The sequence below is a fragment of the Lithobates pipiens genome, unplaced genomic scaffold, assembly GCF_037356315.1.
Source record: "Lithobates pipiens isolate NorthernLeopardFrog02 unplaced genomic scaffold, aLitPip1_a1.2 Scaffold_10, whole genome shotgun sequence".
In the NCBI taxonomy this organism is placed as follows: Eukaryota; Metazoa; Chordata; class Amphibia; order Anura; family Ranidae; genus Lithobates; species Lithobates pipiens.
The window spans coordinates 165512300-165529128 of NW_027507686.1; the positions used below are offsets into that span (position 1 = coordinate 165512300).

A 16829-nucleotide genomic window follows, 5' to 3' on the forward strand; every position below is an offset into this window, starting at 1 on the left:
TAGACATTTTAAAGACTTTGACAATAAAGATTGCAAAGGACAGTTTTTTTATGGGATAGATATGGTTTAACCGCTTCAGCCCGGAAGATTTTACCCCCTTCCTGAACAGAGCACTTTTTGCGATTCGCCACTGCGTCGCTTTAACTGACAATTGCGCGGCCGTGCGACCTTACACTAAGACAAAATTGATGTCCTTTTTTTCCCACAAATAGAGATTTTTTGGTGGTATTTGATCACCTCTGCATTTTTTATTTTTTATCCCTTAGTTTAGGCTGATATGTATTCTTCTACATCTTTATGTAAAGCATCTTTATGTAGAGCAAAAAAAATTTTTTTTTAGATCCCCAGAGAGTTCTTTTCCATGAGGTTCCATGTTGAACTTCCAGTGACCAGTATGAGAGAGGGAGAGCAATAACACCAAATTTAACACACCTGGTCACCATTGACACCTGAGGCCTTGTAACACTAATGAGTCACACGACACCGGGGAGGGAAAATGGCTAATTGGGCCCATTTTCACTTAGGGTTGTACTCCCGTTTGATGCCAGCGGTTTAGGCATTACTGGCTGTATGTTGAGTTATTTTGAGGTGATATATATATATATATATATATATATATATATATATATATATATATGGGGGATCATTAGTTCTAGTGGTAGATGCGTTTTTTATGTGATTTACGTCAGTTACCACTTCAGTTTTAGAGCATGGCAGCCCATTTTTATTAAAAGTCAAAAAAAAGTTTCTAACATATAGTATTTCCCACACAGGGGTTGTTCTCCAGTAAATACACAAACGAAACATGCTAGCCCACCTGGCTCTTAAAGTGATTGTAAGGTTTCATTTTTTATTTTATTTTTTTAACCACTTCAATACCGGGCACTTAAACACCTTCCTGCCCAGACCAATTTTGAGCTTTCAGCGCTGTCGCACTTTGAATGACAATTGCGCGGTCATGCTACACTGTACCCAAATGACATTTTTATCATTTTTTTCCCACAAATAGAGCTTTATTTTGGTGGTATTTGATCACCTCTACGGTTTTAATTTTTTGTGCTACAAATAAAAAAATACCGAAAATTTTGGAAAAAAAAATGTTTTTTTTTGTTTCAGTTTCAAAACTTTGTAAATAAGTACGTTTTCTCCTTCACTGATGGGCACTGATGGGGCTACACTGATGGGCACTGATAAGGCGGCACTGATGGGCACCAATGTGGCACCAATGAAGTGGCACTGATGAGGTGGCATTGATGGGCACTGATATGTGGCACTGATAGGCGGCACTGATAGGCGGCACTGATGGGCGACACGGACGGACACTGATAGGTGGCACAAATTGGCACTGATAGCTGGCACGGATTGGCATGGATGGGCGGCACAGATGGGCATGGATAGGCGGCACAGATGGGCATGGGTGGGCATGGATAGGCGGCACAGGTGGGCACTGATAGGCGTCACAGGTGGGCACTCATAGGCGGCACAGGTACAGGTGGGCACTCATAGGCGGCATTGGTGTTATACTATAGTAATGGATGCCAATCAGTGCCAAACAATAATGCATGCCAATCAGTGATGCCCATTGTGGGCACTGATTGGCATCCATTATGGGCACTGATTGGCATCCATTGTGCTGACTGGCATCCCTGGTGGTCTAGGGAGGATTACCTTTTCCCTGGTGGTCTGGTGGCGTCCCTGGTGGTCCAGTGTGGGCATCCTCGGGGGCGTGCAGCGGCTCATAATCCTGATCACGTCATATGACGTCCGGTCAGGATTATGCAACCACTTTGCAGCCGTCAATTGCCTATAGGGCGGGCGGCAAGTGGTTAAATAACAAACATATCATACATGCCTCCACTGTGCAGCTCGTTTTGCACAGAGTGGCCCGAACCTGGTCTTCTGGTGTCCCTCAACGGCTCTCGTGGCTCCTCCCCACATCAGATAACCCCCTAGCAGAAGCACTCTCCCGAGTTGATCACCTTGCGGGCACACTCTTGAGTCCATGACTCAGCCCCGCCCCCTGACACCCACATCGTTGGATTTGATTGACAGCAGCAGGAGCCAATGGCTACCCTGCTATCAATCTATCCAATCAAGAGCTGAGAACCCCTTGCAGAGAGACAGCGCGTCCCCGCTGGGTCAAGTTCCAGGGCTCAGATGAGTAAAACGGGGGGCTGGTGGGCCGGTCACTGTCAGGTGTTTTTTCAACTTAATGCATAGGATGCATTAAGGTGAAAAAACATGAAGGTTTACAACCCCTTTAAACTTTTACTCAGCTTTAGTTACAGTACCTCTGCTCTTTAGACTGGTTCCCCCGACCATAGGTGCTTCTGTGCAGACCGCTTCATTCTAAGCCCTTGTACACACGGTCGGACATTCCGACAACAAAATCTGTCGGATTTAGTCCGACTGATTTTGTCCCAAACTTGTGTTGCATACACACGGTCGGACAAAGTTGTCAGAAAATACGATCGTACGTAACGTGACGACGTTATTTCGTTACGACGGGCCTACGTTCAGGCTAGTAGCCAATAGCTTTGGTTTAGGAATTTGATCTGAGCATGCGTGGCACTTTGTCCGATCGGGATTCTCTACACACAATCGGACAAAGTCCGATCGGATCATGTTGTCGGAAAGATTCATAGCCCAGCTCTAAAACTTTGTCCGTCGGATATTCCGACGGAAACAGTCCGATGGAGCCCACACACAGTCGGATTATCCGACAACACGGTCCGATCGGACATTTTCCGTCGGAATGTCCGACCGTGTGTACAAGGGCTAAAAGCCATAGCTCCACTCTGGCCTTACTTGCAGTGGCGGTGCATGCATTAAGGGTTCACGAGCGCCACCCCCTCTCTCCAGCCACCCCCTCTGACCAATGGATAGATTCATGCATTGCCATGTTTGGAGCTCACAGTTCACCCAGGTGTGTTAGAAAAGCAAATATTCATTCACTGTTCTAACACTGAACCGCCAATCAGGTGCTCGTTGCTCGTGATGTTACCTGTCACCTGATAATGAAATAAAAGGTGCTGTGAATGGACGCTTATCGGGAGGAGAGGATGGGAAGAGACGCATGGAGGACACCGCTCGCTGCCTTCACCCTCTGCACCACCAAGACAGGGTAAGTGCCGGGCATACAGCGAGCGGGTGGGGGGGGGTTACAGTGGCAGCTTTCGATGGTGCAGTGGCGTCTCCAGCTTTCATATTTAGGGGCACATGGGGGGACAGGGACAAAAGTAGGGGGCCATCTATAAAATGCAAATATAAATAAATAAATATATATATATATATATAAATATATCCTGGGGCCCTTTAAGTTGCAGTACCTTCTATTACGATCCCGCAATGGGATCCTTTCACATGTGCTGAAGTGAGCCTCCTTCTTACTGTATTGGGGTCCCCCTGGGTGGCAGAAAACAAGAGATATGTCACCAGCACACAAGGAAAATAGAAGCAGTGGGAAAACTACCAGGTTTACAAAGGTAGTACTTGTGACTGAGCCCTGGCGTTCTGCCACTATGGAGTTCCCCAGCCTGCTCTTGCTGTACTGCTCCTGCTATTGACAGTGCTGGTCTGGCGTCTGTCTCCTTGACAGCGGTGGCAGTCTATTAGGACCTGTGCTGGTGACATTATGGGTGCATGCAGGGGAAGGCTGGTATTATTGGTTGTAGAGAGCTGAGCCCCCAGCTGGTCACCTAGCAGCAGTAATGCTGTATAACCTTCTCCGTTGACATGCCGATCAGGCTGTGATCCAGGTGATGTTCCCAGTCAGTTCTAATAAACATAGTATTTATTAGAATCAAGATTACAACTGCATATACTGTATAATATAGTGCCGTCAGTGTAGTATATATAATACAATGCAGAGTATATAGTGCAGTCATGGTAGTATATATTATATAGTGCAGTCAGTGTAGTGTATAAAATGCAGTGCACAGTATATAATACAGTGTATTAAAGTGGTTAAGGGGAACCCTATGACAGAATTAAAAAAAAAATGTTGTGGGGTTCCCCCCCAAATCCATACCAGACCCTTATCCGAGCATGCAGGCTGGCAGACCAGAATGGGGGGGGGGGGGGGCGCTCCCCTCCTGAACCATACCAGCCCACTTGCCCTCAACATGGGGAGGGTGCTTTGGGGTACCCCTTAAAGCAGCTTGTCCTCATGTCCCCAAATACCTTAAAGCCTCTGGTCTCCATACTCTAATCTGGAAAGTACAAAGCCTGGAGAAAAACAAAAAATTTGTTTTCTCCATCTGGAAAAACAATTCTAGAGCCCCTCATATATGTGAGACCCCTGTGTACTAAATTAGCAGGGCAACAGATCAGTCCAAGCGGTGGGCAGAGCAAAGTCGGTAAAACAGGCCAGGGTCAGTTCACGTGGAATGCAGAAACATGGTGGATCAACAATACAGATGATTGGCAGAGGCATAGTTGTTAAGCAGTTCAGGGTCAGTTCACGTGGAAGGCAGTGGCATGGTTAGTTGAGGAAGCAGGCAAATGGTCAGCACAGATTTTCAAAATGGGGAAATACAGTATTTTTTTTTTTATTAGCCCATATTTTTAACTAAATGTGAAAACGTCGGAAGCATTCTCCAATCCATAGGCCAGGTTTGGAGGGACACTGTGGATAATGGTAGCTGGTATCACTTTTAACTCTTTCTTTGCTGCATATGAGACATCTTGTTTGGATTCTTTGGCCTGCTTCAGATGATGGAATGTTGCCCAGGAAGTGGCGCTCATGAAGTCGGGTAACAGCATCAGAGTGAAGGCTTTCTAGGTTGGTCTTTGCTGGTAGATGAGGGATGTGACTTTCTTCAATGAATTTTTAGGAAAAGGGTGGGTCTTTTGGTGTAGGTGATATAAGCATTGTAAATCGCCAAATGAATAAAGCCCCATACACAGATTTTCTGCTGATTTTTGTCTTCAGATTTACCAAAAAAAATGTAGTGCAAGGGCCTGCCTGATTGCATACAGTGGTGTGAAAAAGTGTTTGCCCCCTTCCTCATTTCCTGTTCCTTTGCATGTTTGTCACACTTAAGTGTTTCGGAACATCAAACCAATTTAAACAATAGTCAAGGACAACACAAGTAAACACAAAATGCAATTTGTAAATGAAGGTGTTTATTATTAAAGGTGAAAAAAAATCCAAACCATCATGGCCCTGTGTGAAAAAGTGATTGCCCCCTAAACCTAATAACTGGTTGGGCCACCCTTAGCAGCAACAACTGCAACCAAGCGTTTGCGATAACGTGCAATGAGGCTTTTACAGCGTCCTGGAGGAATTTTGGCCCACTCATCTTTGCAGAATTGTCCTAATTCAGTTACATTAGAGGGTTTTCGAGCATGAACGGCCTTTTTAAGGTCATACCACAACATCTCAATAGGATTCAGGTCAGGACTTTGGCTAGGCCACTTCAAAGTCTTCATTTTGTTTTTCTTCAGCCATCCGGTGGTGGACTTGCTGGTGTGTTTAGGATCATTGTCCTGCTGCAGAACCCAAGTTCGTTTTAGCTTGAGTACACGAACAGATGGTCGGACATTCTCCTTCAGGATCTCTTGGTAGACAGCAGAATTCATAGTTCCTTTTATCACGGCAAGTCTTCCAGGTCCTGAAGCAGCAAAACAGCCCCAGACCATCACACTACCACCACCATATTTTACGCTTGGTATAATGTTCTTTTTATGAAATGCAGTGTTCCTTCTACGCCAGATATACTTGGACACACACCTTCCAAAGAGTTCCACTTTTGTCTCATCGGTCCACAGAATGTTGTCCCAAAAGTCTTGGGGATCATCAAGATGTGTTGTGGAGAAATTGAGACGAGCTTTGATGTTCTTTTTGCTGAGCAGTGGTTTTCTCCTTGGAACTCTGCCATGCAGGCCATTTTTGCCCAGTCTTTTCCTGATGGTGGAGGCATGAACGCTGACCTCAACTGAGGCAAGTGAGGCCTGCAGTTCCTTGGACGTTGTTGTGGGGTCTTTTGTGACCTCTTGGATGAGTCGTCGCTGCGCTCTTGGGGTAATTTTGGGCGGCCGGCCACTCCTGGGAAGGTTCACCACTGTTCCATGTCTTCGCCATTTGTGGATAATGGCTCTCACTGTGGTTTGCTGGATTCCCAAAGCTTTGGAAATGGCTTTATAACCCTTTCCAGACTGATAGATCTCAATTACTTTCTTTCTCAATTGTTCCTGAATTTCTTTGGGTCTCGGCATGATGTGTAGCTTTTAAGGATCTTCTGGTGGACCTTACTGTGTCAAGCAGCTCCTATTTAAGTGATGCCTTGATTGTGAACAGGTGTGGCAATAATCAGGCCTGGGTGTGGCTAGAGAAATTGAACTCAGGTGTGGACAACCACAGTTACAGTATGTTTTAACAAGGGGGGCAACCACTTTTTCACACAGGGCCATGATGGTTTGGATTTTTTTTCACCTTTAATAATAAACACCTTCATTTACAAATTGCATTTTGTGTTTACTTGTGTTGTCCTTGACTATTGTTTAAATTGGTTTGATGTTCCGAAACACTTAAGTGTGACAAACATGCAAAGGAACAGGAAATGAGGAAGGGGGCAAACACTTTTTCACACCACTGTACATATTGAAACTCCTAAGAGCCCGTTCACACATGGGCAACTCAGGATCCGACTTCAGGTCCCCCCTAGTCGTCCTCAAGTCGCGCTACATGTAAAAATCAATGTAAGTGAATGAGAGCCGTCTTAATGTACACTACGAAGCTCCGACTTCAGAAAAGGTTCCTGTACTACTTCTATCCGACTTCTAGGCGACTGGTAATCATTGATTTCAATGGAAGTCGCCTCCATCTATATTGAGGTGACAATGTCGCCTCTCACAGAATAATCAGCTCTCGAGAGGGAACTCCACGCTTTATTATTATTTAAAAAATCCGTCGTGGGTTCCCCCTCCGGGAGCATACCAGGCCCTTAGGTCTGGTATGGATTTTAAGGGGAACCCCCCTACGCCGAAAAAACAGCACGGGGGTCCCCCCAAGGTCTATACCAGACCCTTATCCGAACACGAAGCCTGGCTGATCAGGAAGGGGGTGGAGACGAGCGAGCACCCCTCCCGGACTGTACCTGGCCGCATGCCCTCAACATGGGGGGGGGTTGGTGCTTTGGGGTAAGCAAAGCACCTTGTCCCCATGTTGATGAGGACAAGGGCCTCTTCCCGACAACCCTGGCCGTTGGTTGTCGGGATCTGCGGGCGGGGGGCTTATCGGAATCCGGGAGCCCCCTTTAATAAGGGGGCCCCCAGATCCCGGCCCCCCACCCTATGTGAATGAGTAAGGGGTACATCATACCCCTACCCATTCACCTGGGGAAAAAGTGTCAATAAAAAACACAACAAAAGTTTTAAAAGTAATTTATTAAACAGCTCCGGGGGTCTTCTTCTGACGTCGGGGGTCTTCTTACGACGTCGGGGGTCTTCTTACGACGTCGGGGGTCTTCTTCCGACTTCTCCGCTCTGTTCGGCCTTCGTCTCCTGCTCTCCGGCGTCTTCTCCCGGGCTCCTCCGCTGTCTTCTTGGAGCTCTTTTACTAGGGGAGGAGCTCATTCTCCTCCGTCATCTGTCCTTCTTCCTTCTTCCCTCTTCCTTCTTCTTTCTTCTTCTGATGTTGACACGGCGCTGTCTTCCGCTGTACTGGCTTGTGCAACGTGTGCGGCGACTTATATAGGTATAGGGCGGGGTCACTGGGTGATGTCACACGGTGACCCCGCCCCTTTATGACATCACCTCCCGGGGCATGCTGGGACTGTGACATCATAAAGGGGTGGGGTCACCGTGTGAGACCGGGCTCCTCCGCTAGTAAAAAAGCTCCAAGAAGACAGCGGAGGAGCCCGGGAGAAGACGCCGGAGAGCGGGAGAAGAGGCTGGACACTGGGAGAAGAGGCCGAACAGAGCGGAGAAGTCGGAATAAGACCCCTGACGTCGGAAGAAGACCCTCTGATCTGTTTAATAAATTACTTTTAAAACTTGTGTTGTGTTTTTTATTGACACTTTTTCCCCAGGTGAATGGGTAGGAGTACGATGTACCCCATACTCATTCACATAGGGTGGGGGGACGGAATCTGGGGGTCCCCTTATTAAAGGAGGCTCCTAGGTTCCGATAAGCCCCCCACCCACAGACCTCATCAACATGGGGACAAGGTGCTTTGGGGTGGGGGGCCGCAGGGCACCACCCTTCCCCAAAGCACCAACCCCCCATGTTGAGGGCACGTGGCCTGGTACGGTCCGGGGGGGCTCGCTCATCCCCACCCCCTTCCTGACCGGCAAGGCTACGTGCATGGATAAGGGTCAGGTATGGACCTTAAGGGGACCCCCACAAATTTTTTTTGGCGTAGGGGGGTTCCCCTTAAAATCCATATCAGACCTAAGGGCCTGGTATGCTCCCAGAGGGGGGACCCATGCCGTTTTTTTTTTATTTGGCATGGAGTTCTCCCTTGAGAGCTCATTCTCTGATTGGACACGTCCAAAGTCATCTGGCCTGGGGTGACTTAAAGTCGTGTTGTAAGTCGCCCCAAGCCGTGTCCAAGTTGCCTCCAAAAGTCGCCTTGGAAGTCGTGTTGCCCTTGCGTGAACCGGCTCTAAGGTTTGACCTCATATTATATTGTTTTAGCAAATCTGAAGGAAAAAAATCAGCAGAAAATCTGATAGTGTGTATGGGGCTTAAGATAAATCACAACTTCCTTATACCAGAAACAGGACCTCCTTGTTGCCAAATAGGGCTGAAGCATTTGATCATTGATCCCATGTAAAGATTATAATCTTGGACGCATGTAGGTTTTTGAATTGAACCATGTCTTTCTGGAATCTCGACTGAGGTGTCATTATGGATGGTGGACAGCATGCATACATCCCTCTTATCCTACTTCAAGGCCAGCACTTTGTTGATTCTCAGCCTTGCCGATTCCCCCTTCACAGTTTTTTGTTCACTAAAGCTTGTGGGAAGCCCTTCCTGTTCTTTCTGGAGGTTCCGCAGGCCAGGGTTTTTGCATAGTGTAGGTGTCTGAAAAGGGGCAGGCCGGTATAAAGGTTGTCCAGATATACAGTATGTGATATATTGAGATATATGAGATATCCCGTGGCTCTTTCACATAGCTTGTAAAATTTGACTCCATGTTTGGGGCTTTTGCTAGGAATTTATTGTTTTATTCCTAGCTGGCCTGTAAAGTGTACCAGGGACTCATCCACACATATATTTTGATCAGGGACATAAAGTTCAGCAAATCTTTTTTTTATACATGGGTGAATTCTATATAATTTGTCATAGCTGGGATGATGCCAGGAAGGGCACTGGGTGTTGTCACTGAAGCGAAGGAAGAGCATGATCATCTCAAAGCGGGACCTGGGCATTACTGAAGAATTGCTGAAGAATAAATGGCCAAGTGGTGGATGGACCAGTAGGCATGTCCTTAATTTTTTTTTTTGTAAGCCCCATTTTAAGGTGAAAGGGAGAATGCTTGCTGATCCCTAGTTGGAAGGCAGCCATGTTGGGTTGGCAAGAGCATCTGGGAGGTACAGTATGTAGTGGACCTTACTCTTGGGGGGGATTTGACACTCCATTGCCAACATCTCCACGCTACGTACTCCGTGTGCCATCATTTTATTATACGGCGGGTGGGAGGCGGTTAAATAGGTCGGTTTAGTTCTGGTTTAAATTTCTCTTGTACTGAAAGATATATATGCATGTTAGCAGTTATCATTAAAATCACAGTGATTTTAGTGTGCTGTAAAAGACCCAGAACTGCCAAGAAGTAAAAAAACAAAACAAAAAAAAACAGCAGCAAAGTGATTTTATTACTCTTGTAGTATAGAAAAAAAACGAAACGTAGAGCCTCCCATGTGTACTTACCTTTGTCCTACCCCTCCTACTCCTATACCTATATTCCTTTCCTTTTTTTTCCATTTGTTTTATTCTATGAACCTTGCTAGTGAGATTTAGATTTACAGCACATTAGCAAAAACTTCTAATAAAAACCTTATGGGAAAAAACATTTCAGGCCCATGTTTGGGCAGTTCTGATACTGGCAACACACCACCCTCTTCAGAATCATGTCAGGCAACTCTTTTTCCTCATTTCAGGCCCATGTTGGATGGGCAGTTCTGATACTGGCAACACATCACCCACTTCAGAATCATGCCGGGCAACTCTTTTTTTCCTCGTTGGCATGGAGCACTGCAGAATTACACCTGCTAGCAAAGGAACAGAGACAGAGTAGCATCTTGGGACGGGTCTTCCTAGAAAAAAAGTAAGCAGTTTTTTAGCAATCTTGTTGCTGGCAAATTGTCAATCGTGACTAGATTGCTTGCCTGACATGACCTTTACATTGCCATAGTTGAAAAGCTTCAAAAGCAGTCATTTGGATGCAGCATCTAACATGACCTAGACCTGGGAGACAAAATTTATTCTCGTTAGACTAAACTTGACTAGACTTTGATAAAAGGTGTATTATAATGCAAATAACGTGTAGATAACCATTATAAAGAATTTTTAATTTCTTATTTATTATTCATAATGACATTATTAAGTTAAATATATTTATTTTTTCAATGGCTGAAAAAAATAATGTTAATACCCATCCATTAGTGTACAGACTTGTGTATACTATATTTTAGGATATAGTCATCATTTATCGTAAGATATGGAGAAGTTTTTCAAAACTCAGAAAAGTCACTGCATTGACAGGAAAGCCTCTCAAGCTATTAACTGTGAGACCTTTCAACAGGACACGAAGCCCTTCCTGTTTAATACTTTGATAAATGCAGTCATATAGTCCCCGATACTGCACTTTATACATGCCATCCATCTGTAAGCGCGACTTTATAACATCCATTGGGTTTGCAGCTGCCCACCCCACAGTTCCTGCACAACCACCAGCAAAAAGCATTGTCCATGTACCTGAAGAGACAAAACAAAAAAAGTGTGTCTTTTCTTCCAGCGTGTATTATGAACCTGCCATGAAAACAGGCTCTGGTTAACTATGTTTTTACAACTGCCTGTACTTATTTTAATACCATTAGACAATAGTTTCGTAAACTATATATCTTAATTGTACAGGACACAAGACATGTATTTAATGAGTTATATGCAGCTACCTACATGATTGGATACTGAGAAAACATTTGCTACGGCCACCTAAAGAGCGTACCTATACAACCCTGCCAACTCAGTGAGGCTCCAGTTTTTTGAGAATGTCTTTAGGTAATGAACCTGTTCTCAGGAGAATTATTTTTCATTTTAAACCATACATTTTTTTTTCACCTGAAACTTTATCATCAACTGTTAATTGCCTTCCGCTACCAAGCAGTTTCCAGATAGGTTACTGTGTGGGGCTAGTCTGTAAAATTTGCATTGAATACTGCATTACAACTCACCTTGGCATGAATTGCAATATGTGGAATTAGCTGCAGTGTATCATGGTCCTATGGTTCCCAGACTCTGAAGATCCCAGATTCTGAAGATGCCCAACCGACAGGTATAAGTCTGGAATAGGCCCAATAACACTATCTTCAAGGCATAACCCATTATGCAGTTTCAATGGCCAGAGCATTCGCTTTATAGTGGTATCCCCTGCTATTTTATGTAACGCTCCTCAGCATGAGCACTTTTAAATTTGGTGTTTTTACTCCCCCCTATTTGAACTTACTCTCAGAAGTATAAGCTGTGTCACGCTTTCCAGATGACGGTTTGCACCAGCCTGATCCACCAAGAACACATTCAGTGTGGTAATGCATTCTCATGGCCACACAGCCACAGGAAGTCTGTCAGCTCCTGGATTATAGTGACTCCTTCTCTGGACAGTCAAAACCCCATCCATTTCATACTCTAGAGATGTGTGCTTCATTTTGTACGAATCGAAAATTCATACGAATTTCCAGAAATTCGTACATTCATACAAATCCGAAATATGAATTTTTATGCATACGAATTCTGTACGAAATGCAAAATTTCGTTTACGAATTTCAGATCCAAATTCATAAAGAAAGTTCGTAATTGTTACGAAAAGTTAACGAACCTAAAAGTTAAAACCCCAGGAAGTCAGCAGAGCACAGGGATGGTGGGAACCCCTCATAATGATAAATTCATAATTGTTATGAAAATGTTATGAATCTAACATTCATATTTTGTATGAATCCGAAATGAATTTCGGACACGAATTACGAAATACAATTCTATTAATACGAAACGAAACAAATTTGTCTATCATACTCCTGAACTGGGAGTACCCCAATGGGGATCAACTCACTAGCAAGGGCAAATCACTAGTGCAAGATAGGTGGGATAAAAAGGACAAATAGCATGCATTTTGCTGGATGTCTACAGGAAACACAAAAGATCGCTCAAGGAAATAGCTGTTCCTTTGGAGCAATGTTCTATTATGACACCTCTTGCTTTATATAATTATCTCCCTCTCAAACACACACAATGGCCTGTTCTTTGTTAAATTCTCAGCTCTTTAAGAAGCTTTGGTTCCCAGAGAGCAAAAACACTACACTTCTTCTCTTACCTTGACTCTCTTTGGGAAGCAGAAGCGGAAACCTCCATTACGTAAGGGCCCTTATACACTGATACGTTTTTGCCTTGCAAAAAAATGTTTCCCTTTAAATCCTGTGGGACTTTTCACACACCTGTTTTACAGGTTCAGTGCGTTTTGCCAAGTCCTGCATGCTGCATCCTAGGTGCAATTTTAACCACTTGCAGACCGCCTACCATCATTATACATCGGCCGTTTGAAGAGGAATTATCAGGGCTGGGCTCAGCACTTCTTTCTCAGAGCTGGCCGCTCAGATGTCGGCTAATTGCCAGCTCCTATCTCTCCAGTTACTCAGCTGTTGACGATATCCTGCTCATCACTCCTGCCTACTTAAGCTGTTCAGCCCAGTGGATCTCTACCTTCGCCTTGGTCAACATCACAGAAACTCCTGCAATCCTGCTCAAGACTTGCTTTGCTGACATCCTTTCTGGCTCTGGATCCTGCTTGTTGTTCCACTAAATTGTTCCCTGACTTCTGGCTTGGCTGACTATCCGTTACGGTTACTCAACTATGTTTTGACTACGTTTGTTCCTTTTACTTTTATTATTAAAACAAGTGTGATTTAACTGTACTTCTGTCTCGGCCTGATTTCATGGTTTCTGACAGGAATACCGTTGTTTTGGCAGTAGCTAGCTTCCATAACCCCGACATCATCTTCTTCAGCGGGTGGTCAGGTTTCAGATAAAAGTGGTATCAGTGGCGAAATCGCGTCAAAAATGCAAGCATTTTTAAAGTGATTTTTCTATGTAGCGCAGCGTGAAAGTACCCTAGAGGTATGGAGGACACTATTAAGGAAAATTATTTTGTAGAGAAGGCAGTAGGCAGTGGAGAATTTAATGTGTGTGTGTGTGTATATATATAATGTACACACACACACATGGTACTGTGCAAAACTTTTAGGTAGGTGTGAAGAAATGCTGTAAAATATGAATGTTTTTCAAAAATCTATATTTTAATTGTATCAATTTAAAAAAAATGCAAGGTGAGCGAACAAAAGCTGAAATCGAAATCAAATCAATATTTGGTGTGACTACCTTTGGCTTCAAGCCAGCATCAATTCTTCTAAGTACACACACACACACACACTGCTTGTGCACATGGTTTTTGATGGAATGAGGCGGGTAGGTTGCCCCAAACATATTGGAGAACTAACCACAGGCTGCCTCAAATCTTTCTCTCTTTTCTTAAAAGATTTGAGGAAGCCTACATCAACAGAATATTTGTGGCTAGTTCTTCAAGATATTTGGAACAAACTACCTGCTGAGTTCCATCAAAAAATGTGTGCAAGTGTACCTAGAAGAATTAAGGCTGTTTTAAAGGCAAGGGGAGGTCACACCAAACACTGTATTGATTTGATTTGGATTTCTCTTATGTTCATTTGCTTTCTATTTTGTCAATAGATAAAAATAAATTCTTACCACTTCTATTTTTGAAAGCATTCTTAATTTTAAGTATTTTCCACACATGGCAGTTTGAAAAAAATAGGCAAACATAATAAAGTGAAGGCACAGACATCTAGCCATACGTTATACAATGCATGCTTAAATCGATTCTGTCACTAATAATTTTTTTTTAAAAAGTGTAAATTAAAGCAGCCTGTAAACATGTACGAATAATAATTTCTTATATTCACCGTCCGACACAGCTCCTCTCTTAGCCATTGGGTTGTTATGCCCACCACTAGGAGAATACTAGGCATTACTTGTTATGTAACACTCATAACTCTTCAGTTCCACCCAGGGGGCGGTCCCTTGGGCAACAACCCTCCAGCCTGCCATGCAGTCATCAGTTTTTTATTTTGCCTTGTGAAGGAGAAGGACCTAAGAACCCTGCGGGCCCATCGGTCCATGCTTTTTTCTGCAGAAGTGTGACTTTTTGTGCAAGATGATTGATCCTGTGATCTGCTATCAACAGCCGGCTGGGTGACAGGCTGGATAATCTTATCCTTGTAGTCTCCCCAGTTTGGCAATGGAGAGTGTGCAGGCCGCAGCTACGCACTAGGCAGGCCACGCACTAAGCAGGCCACGACAAAACCTCAGCTCCAGAGGTGATCAATGAGCTTTTATGCTCCGGGGCATACATATGAGGGGCTACTGATGTCTGTGTCACAGTATGCCTGGCCAGCAGCCACCCTGTACAGAGAGTGGGTCTGTAATGGAATGTCTCCCAGCTCTTCAGGACTGGTAAGTACAGCTCTCCCTGCCTCAGCGGGGCTGAGCAGCTGGGCATTCCCTGGGAGGTCAATTCGGGGGTCCCTCACCTCCCTCTCTTCTCTCCCTGTCCCCCTCTCCCTCCCCCCCTTCCATCTGGGGTTGCTGCTGAGCGGTGTGTGTGTGTGTGTGTGTGTGTGTGTGTCTATGCAGGGGCTCTCCGGGGGGCTCTCACCTGGGGCGGGGGTTGCGCTGGCTATCTGTTTCCTGGGTCCTATTCTTCATGACCCTGGAAGGTGTCTGTGAGGCCATGCTGGTGTCCTGCGCAGCGCTGTGCTCACTGCCATTGTTTTCTCCCTGTACCTCATGGATGTGCATTCAGTGGCCATTTTAGGTGTGGGCAAGGGCAGCATGCTCTCCTGGGCTTCAGTTGCCATTTTCCTTGTGATTGTCCCTATACAGGACGCCGGAGGCCATTTTCTTGAAGCCTGAACACATTTTTTTAGTGTTCTCTAGCGGCACCATGTGCTCCTGTGCTCTCACAGCCATTTTCCCTGTATTTTATGTCCTTGTGCTGGACGCTGGGCGGCCATTTTCTTGAAGCCTGAGCACACTTCAGAGCGTTTTTAGCGCCATTTGCAGCTGCTTCCACCGACACAGCACTTTTCCTCTGCGTCTGGGAGCCAACAGGGACTACAGACACTACCTGCTGGATAGCACAGAACCCCTCAGTTGGTGAGTCCTGCGGGAAAGAGCCCCTCAGCCAGCGGCAGTAAGGTGGGTGTCACTGTCACTGTTCTAAGTCCCCTTTGGGTGTCAGACAGGGTAGGGCCAGCATGGCTTCAGAAACTGGTGTTTCTTCCCCTGAAATCCAGGCAATTGCAACCGGGTCACCTGGGGTGCGAAAAAGCAGCCCCTGCCCCCCCCCGCCATCCTCTGGGGAGAGCTCTGACGCAGACTCGGGTCCTTCTGAAGCTGGTGACCCCTGCTCTCTCTTGTCAGATGACGCTGACCAGGACCGTTCGGACAGTGAGGATGAGTCCCCGTCCGGGTCCGTTCGTTACAAAGCGCTTGTTGAAGTACTTATCACAGCTGTGCGTGATACCCTGAAGATTCAGGAGCCAGCAGATCTCTCTGCTGATGGGTCCCGCAAGCCAGCACGTTCGCCTAAGGTGTTCCCGTATCTGACTTATTTTGACAAGTTAATTTACAAGGAATGGGGTCGTCCGCAATGGACCTTTTCGGTCCCCAAAACCATGGCGGTGCATTACCCCTTTGAGGAGAGCCTTCTCAAGAAGTGGTTGGCTCCTCCGATCGTGGACCCCCCCAGTATCCAGGTTAAATAAAATAACCCACGTTCCCGGTAGAGGGGACTCCTACATTTAAGGATCTCACAGACAGGAAGGCAGTGGCTCATTCCTTGTTTATGGTGGTGGAGTGCGCTGTGCAACCAGTACTAGCATCCGCATTTGTGTTGCAGACACTGAGTGGGCAAAACTGTTGCACCGCGAATTGGGAGAGCAACAGGCTTTCCTGTTTGCATGGAACTAGCAGACCAACTAGTGCAAGGCCTTAAGTACATTTGTGACACGGCCCTGGATACTCTTGCTCTGTTGTCCAGGGCTTCAGTGTCAGCAGTGGCGCTAAGGCACCTGATATGGTTAAAATGCTGGTCTGCTGACCATTGGCGAACGTCTTTTCGGAGCCTCATTGGATGACATTATTAAAAATTCCACTGGCGGTAAGAGTATCCTACTCCCACAGGGCCAGGAAGGCTAATGAGCCATGCCGTAGGCAAGTGCCCTCTTTTTCCGCTCACAAACAGATTTTTCGTCTGCCCAGAGCTTCGGCTAAATATCCCCAGTCCAACAGGACGACCACGGAAGGACAAAAACGTCCCTGGAACCACAAGCCTAACAAGCCTGCAAATAAAAGTGTTACCGCATGAAGGTTTGCCCCCACCCATGTCTCGGGTGGGGGGTCGCCTTCGGGAGTTTGCAGCCCGGTGGTCCTCTTGACTATCCGACCAATAGGTCTGTGATCTGATTTCCTCAGGCTACAAGATAATTTCTCTCTTGGCCGCCAAACAGGTTCTTCCCCTCCGGCATACCAGTATCCC

General features: G+C 45.7%; 1 protein-coding gene across 4 annotated transcripts in view; it reads right to left on the minus strand.

Annotated features, from left to right (window-relative positions):
* Window positions 1–10499: 10499 nt before the first annotated feature.
* SLC25A45 (solute carrier family 25 member 45) overlaps window positions 10500–16829 on the minus strand; it is a 146325-nt gene continuing 139995 nt past the window's right edge. For all 4 annotated transcript variants that reach the window (XM_077459174.1, XM_077459157.1, XM_077459183.1 and 1 more), the window contains one exon: window positions 10500–10924. In XM_077459174.1, the coding sequence (XP_077315300.1) occupies window positions 10656–10924 (269 nt within the window). In that variant the 3' untranslated portion in view covers window positions 10500–10655. The remainder of the gene's footprint in view (window positions 10925–16829) is intronic.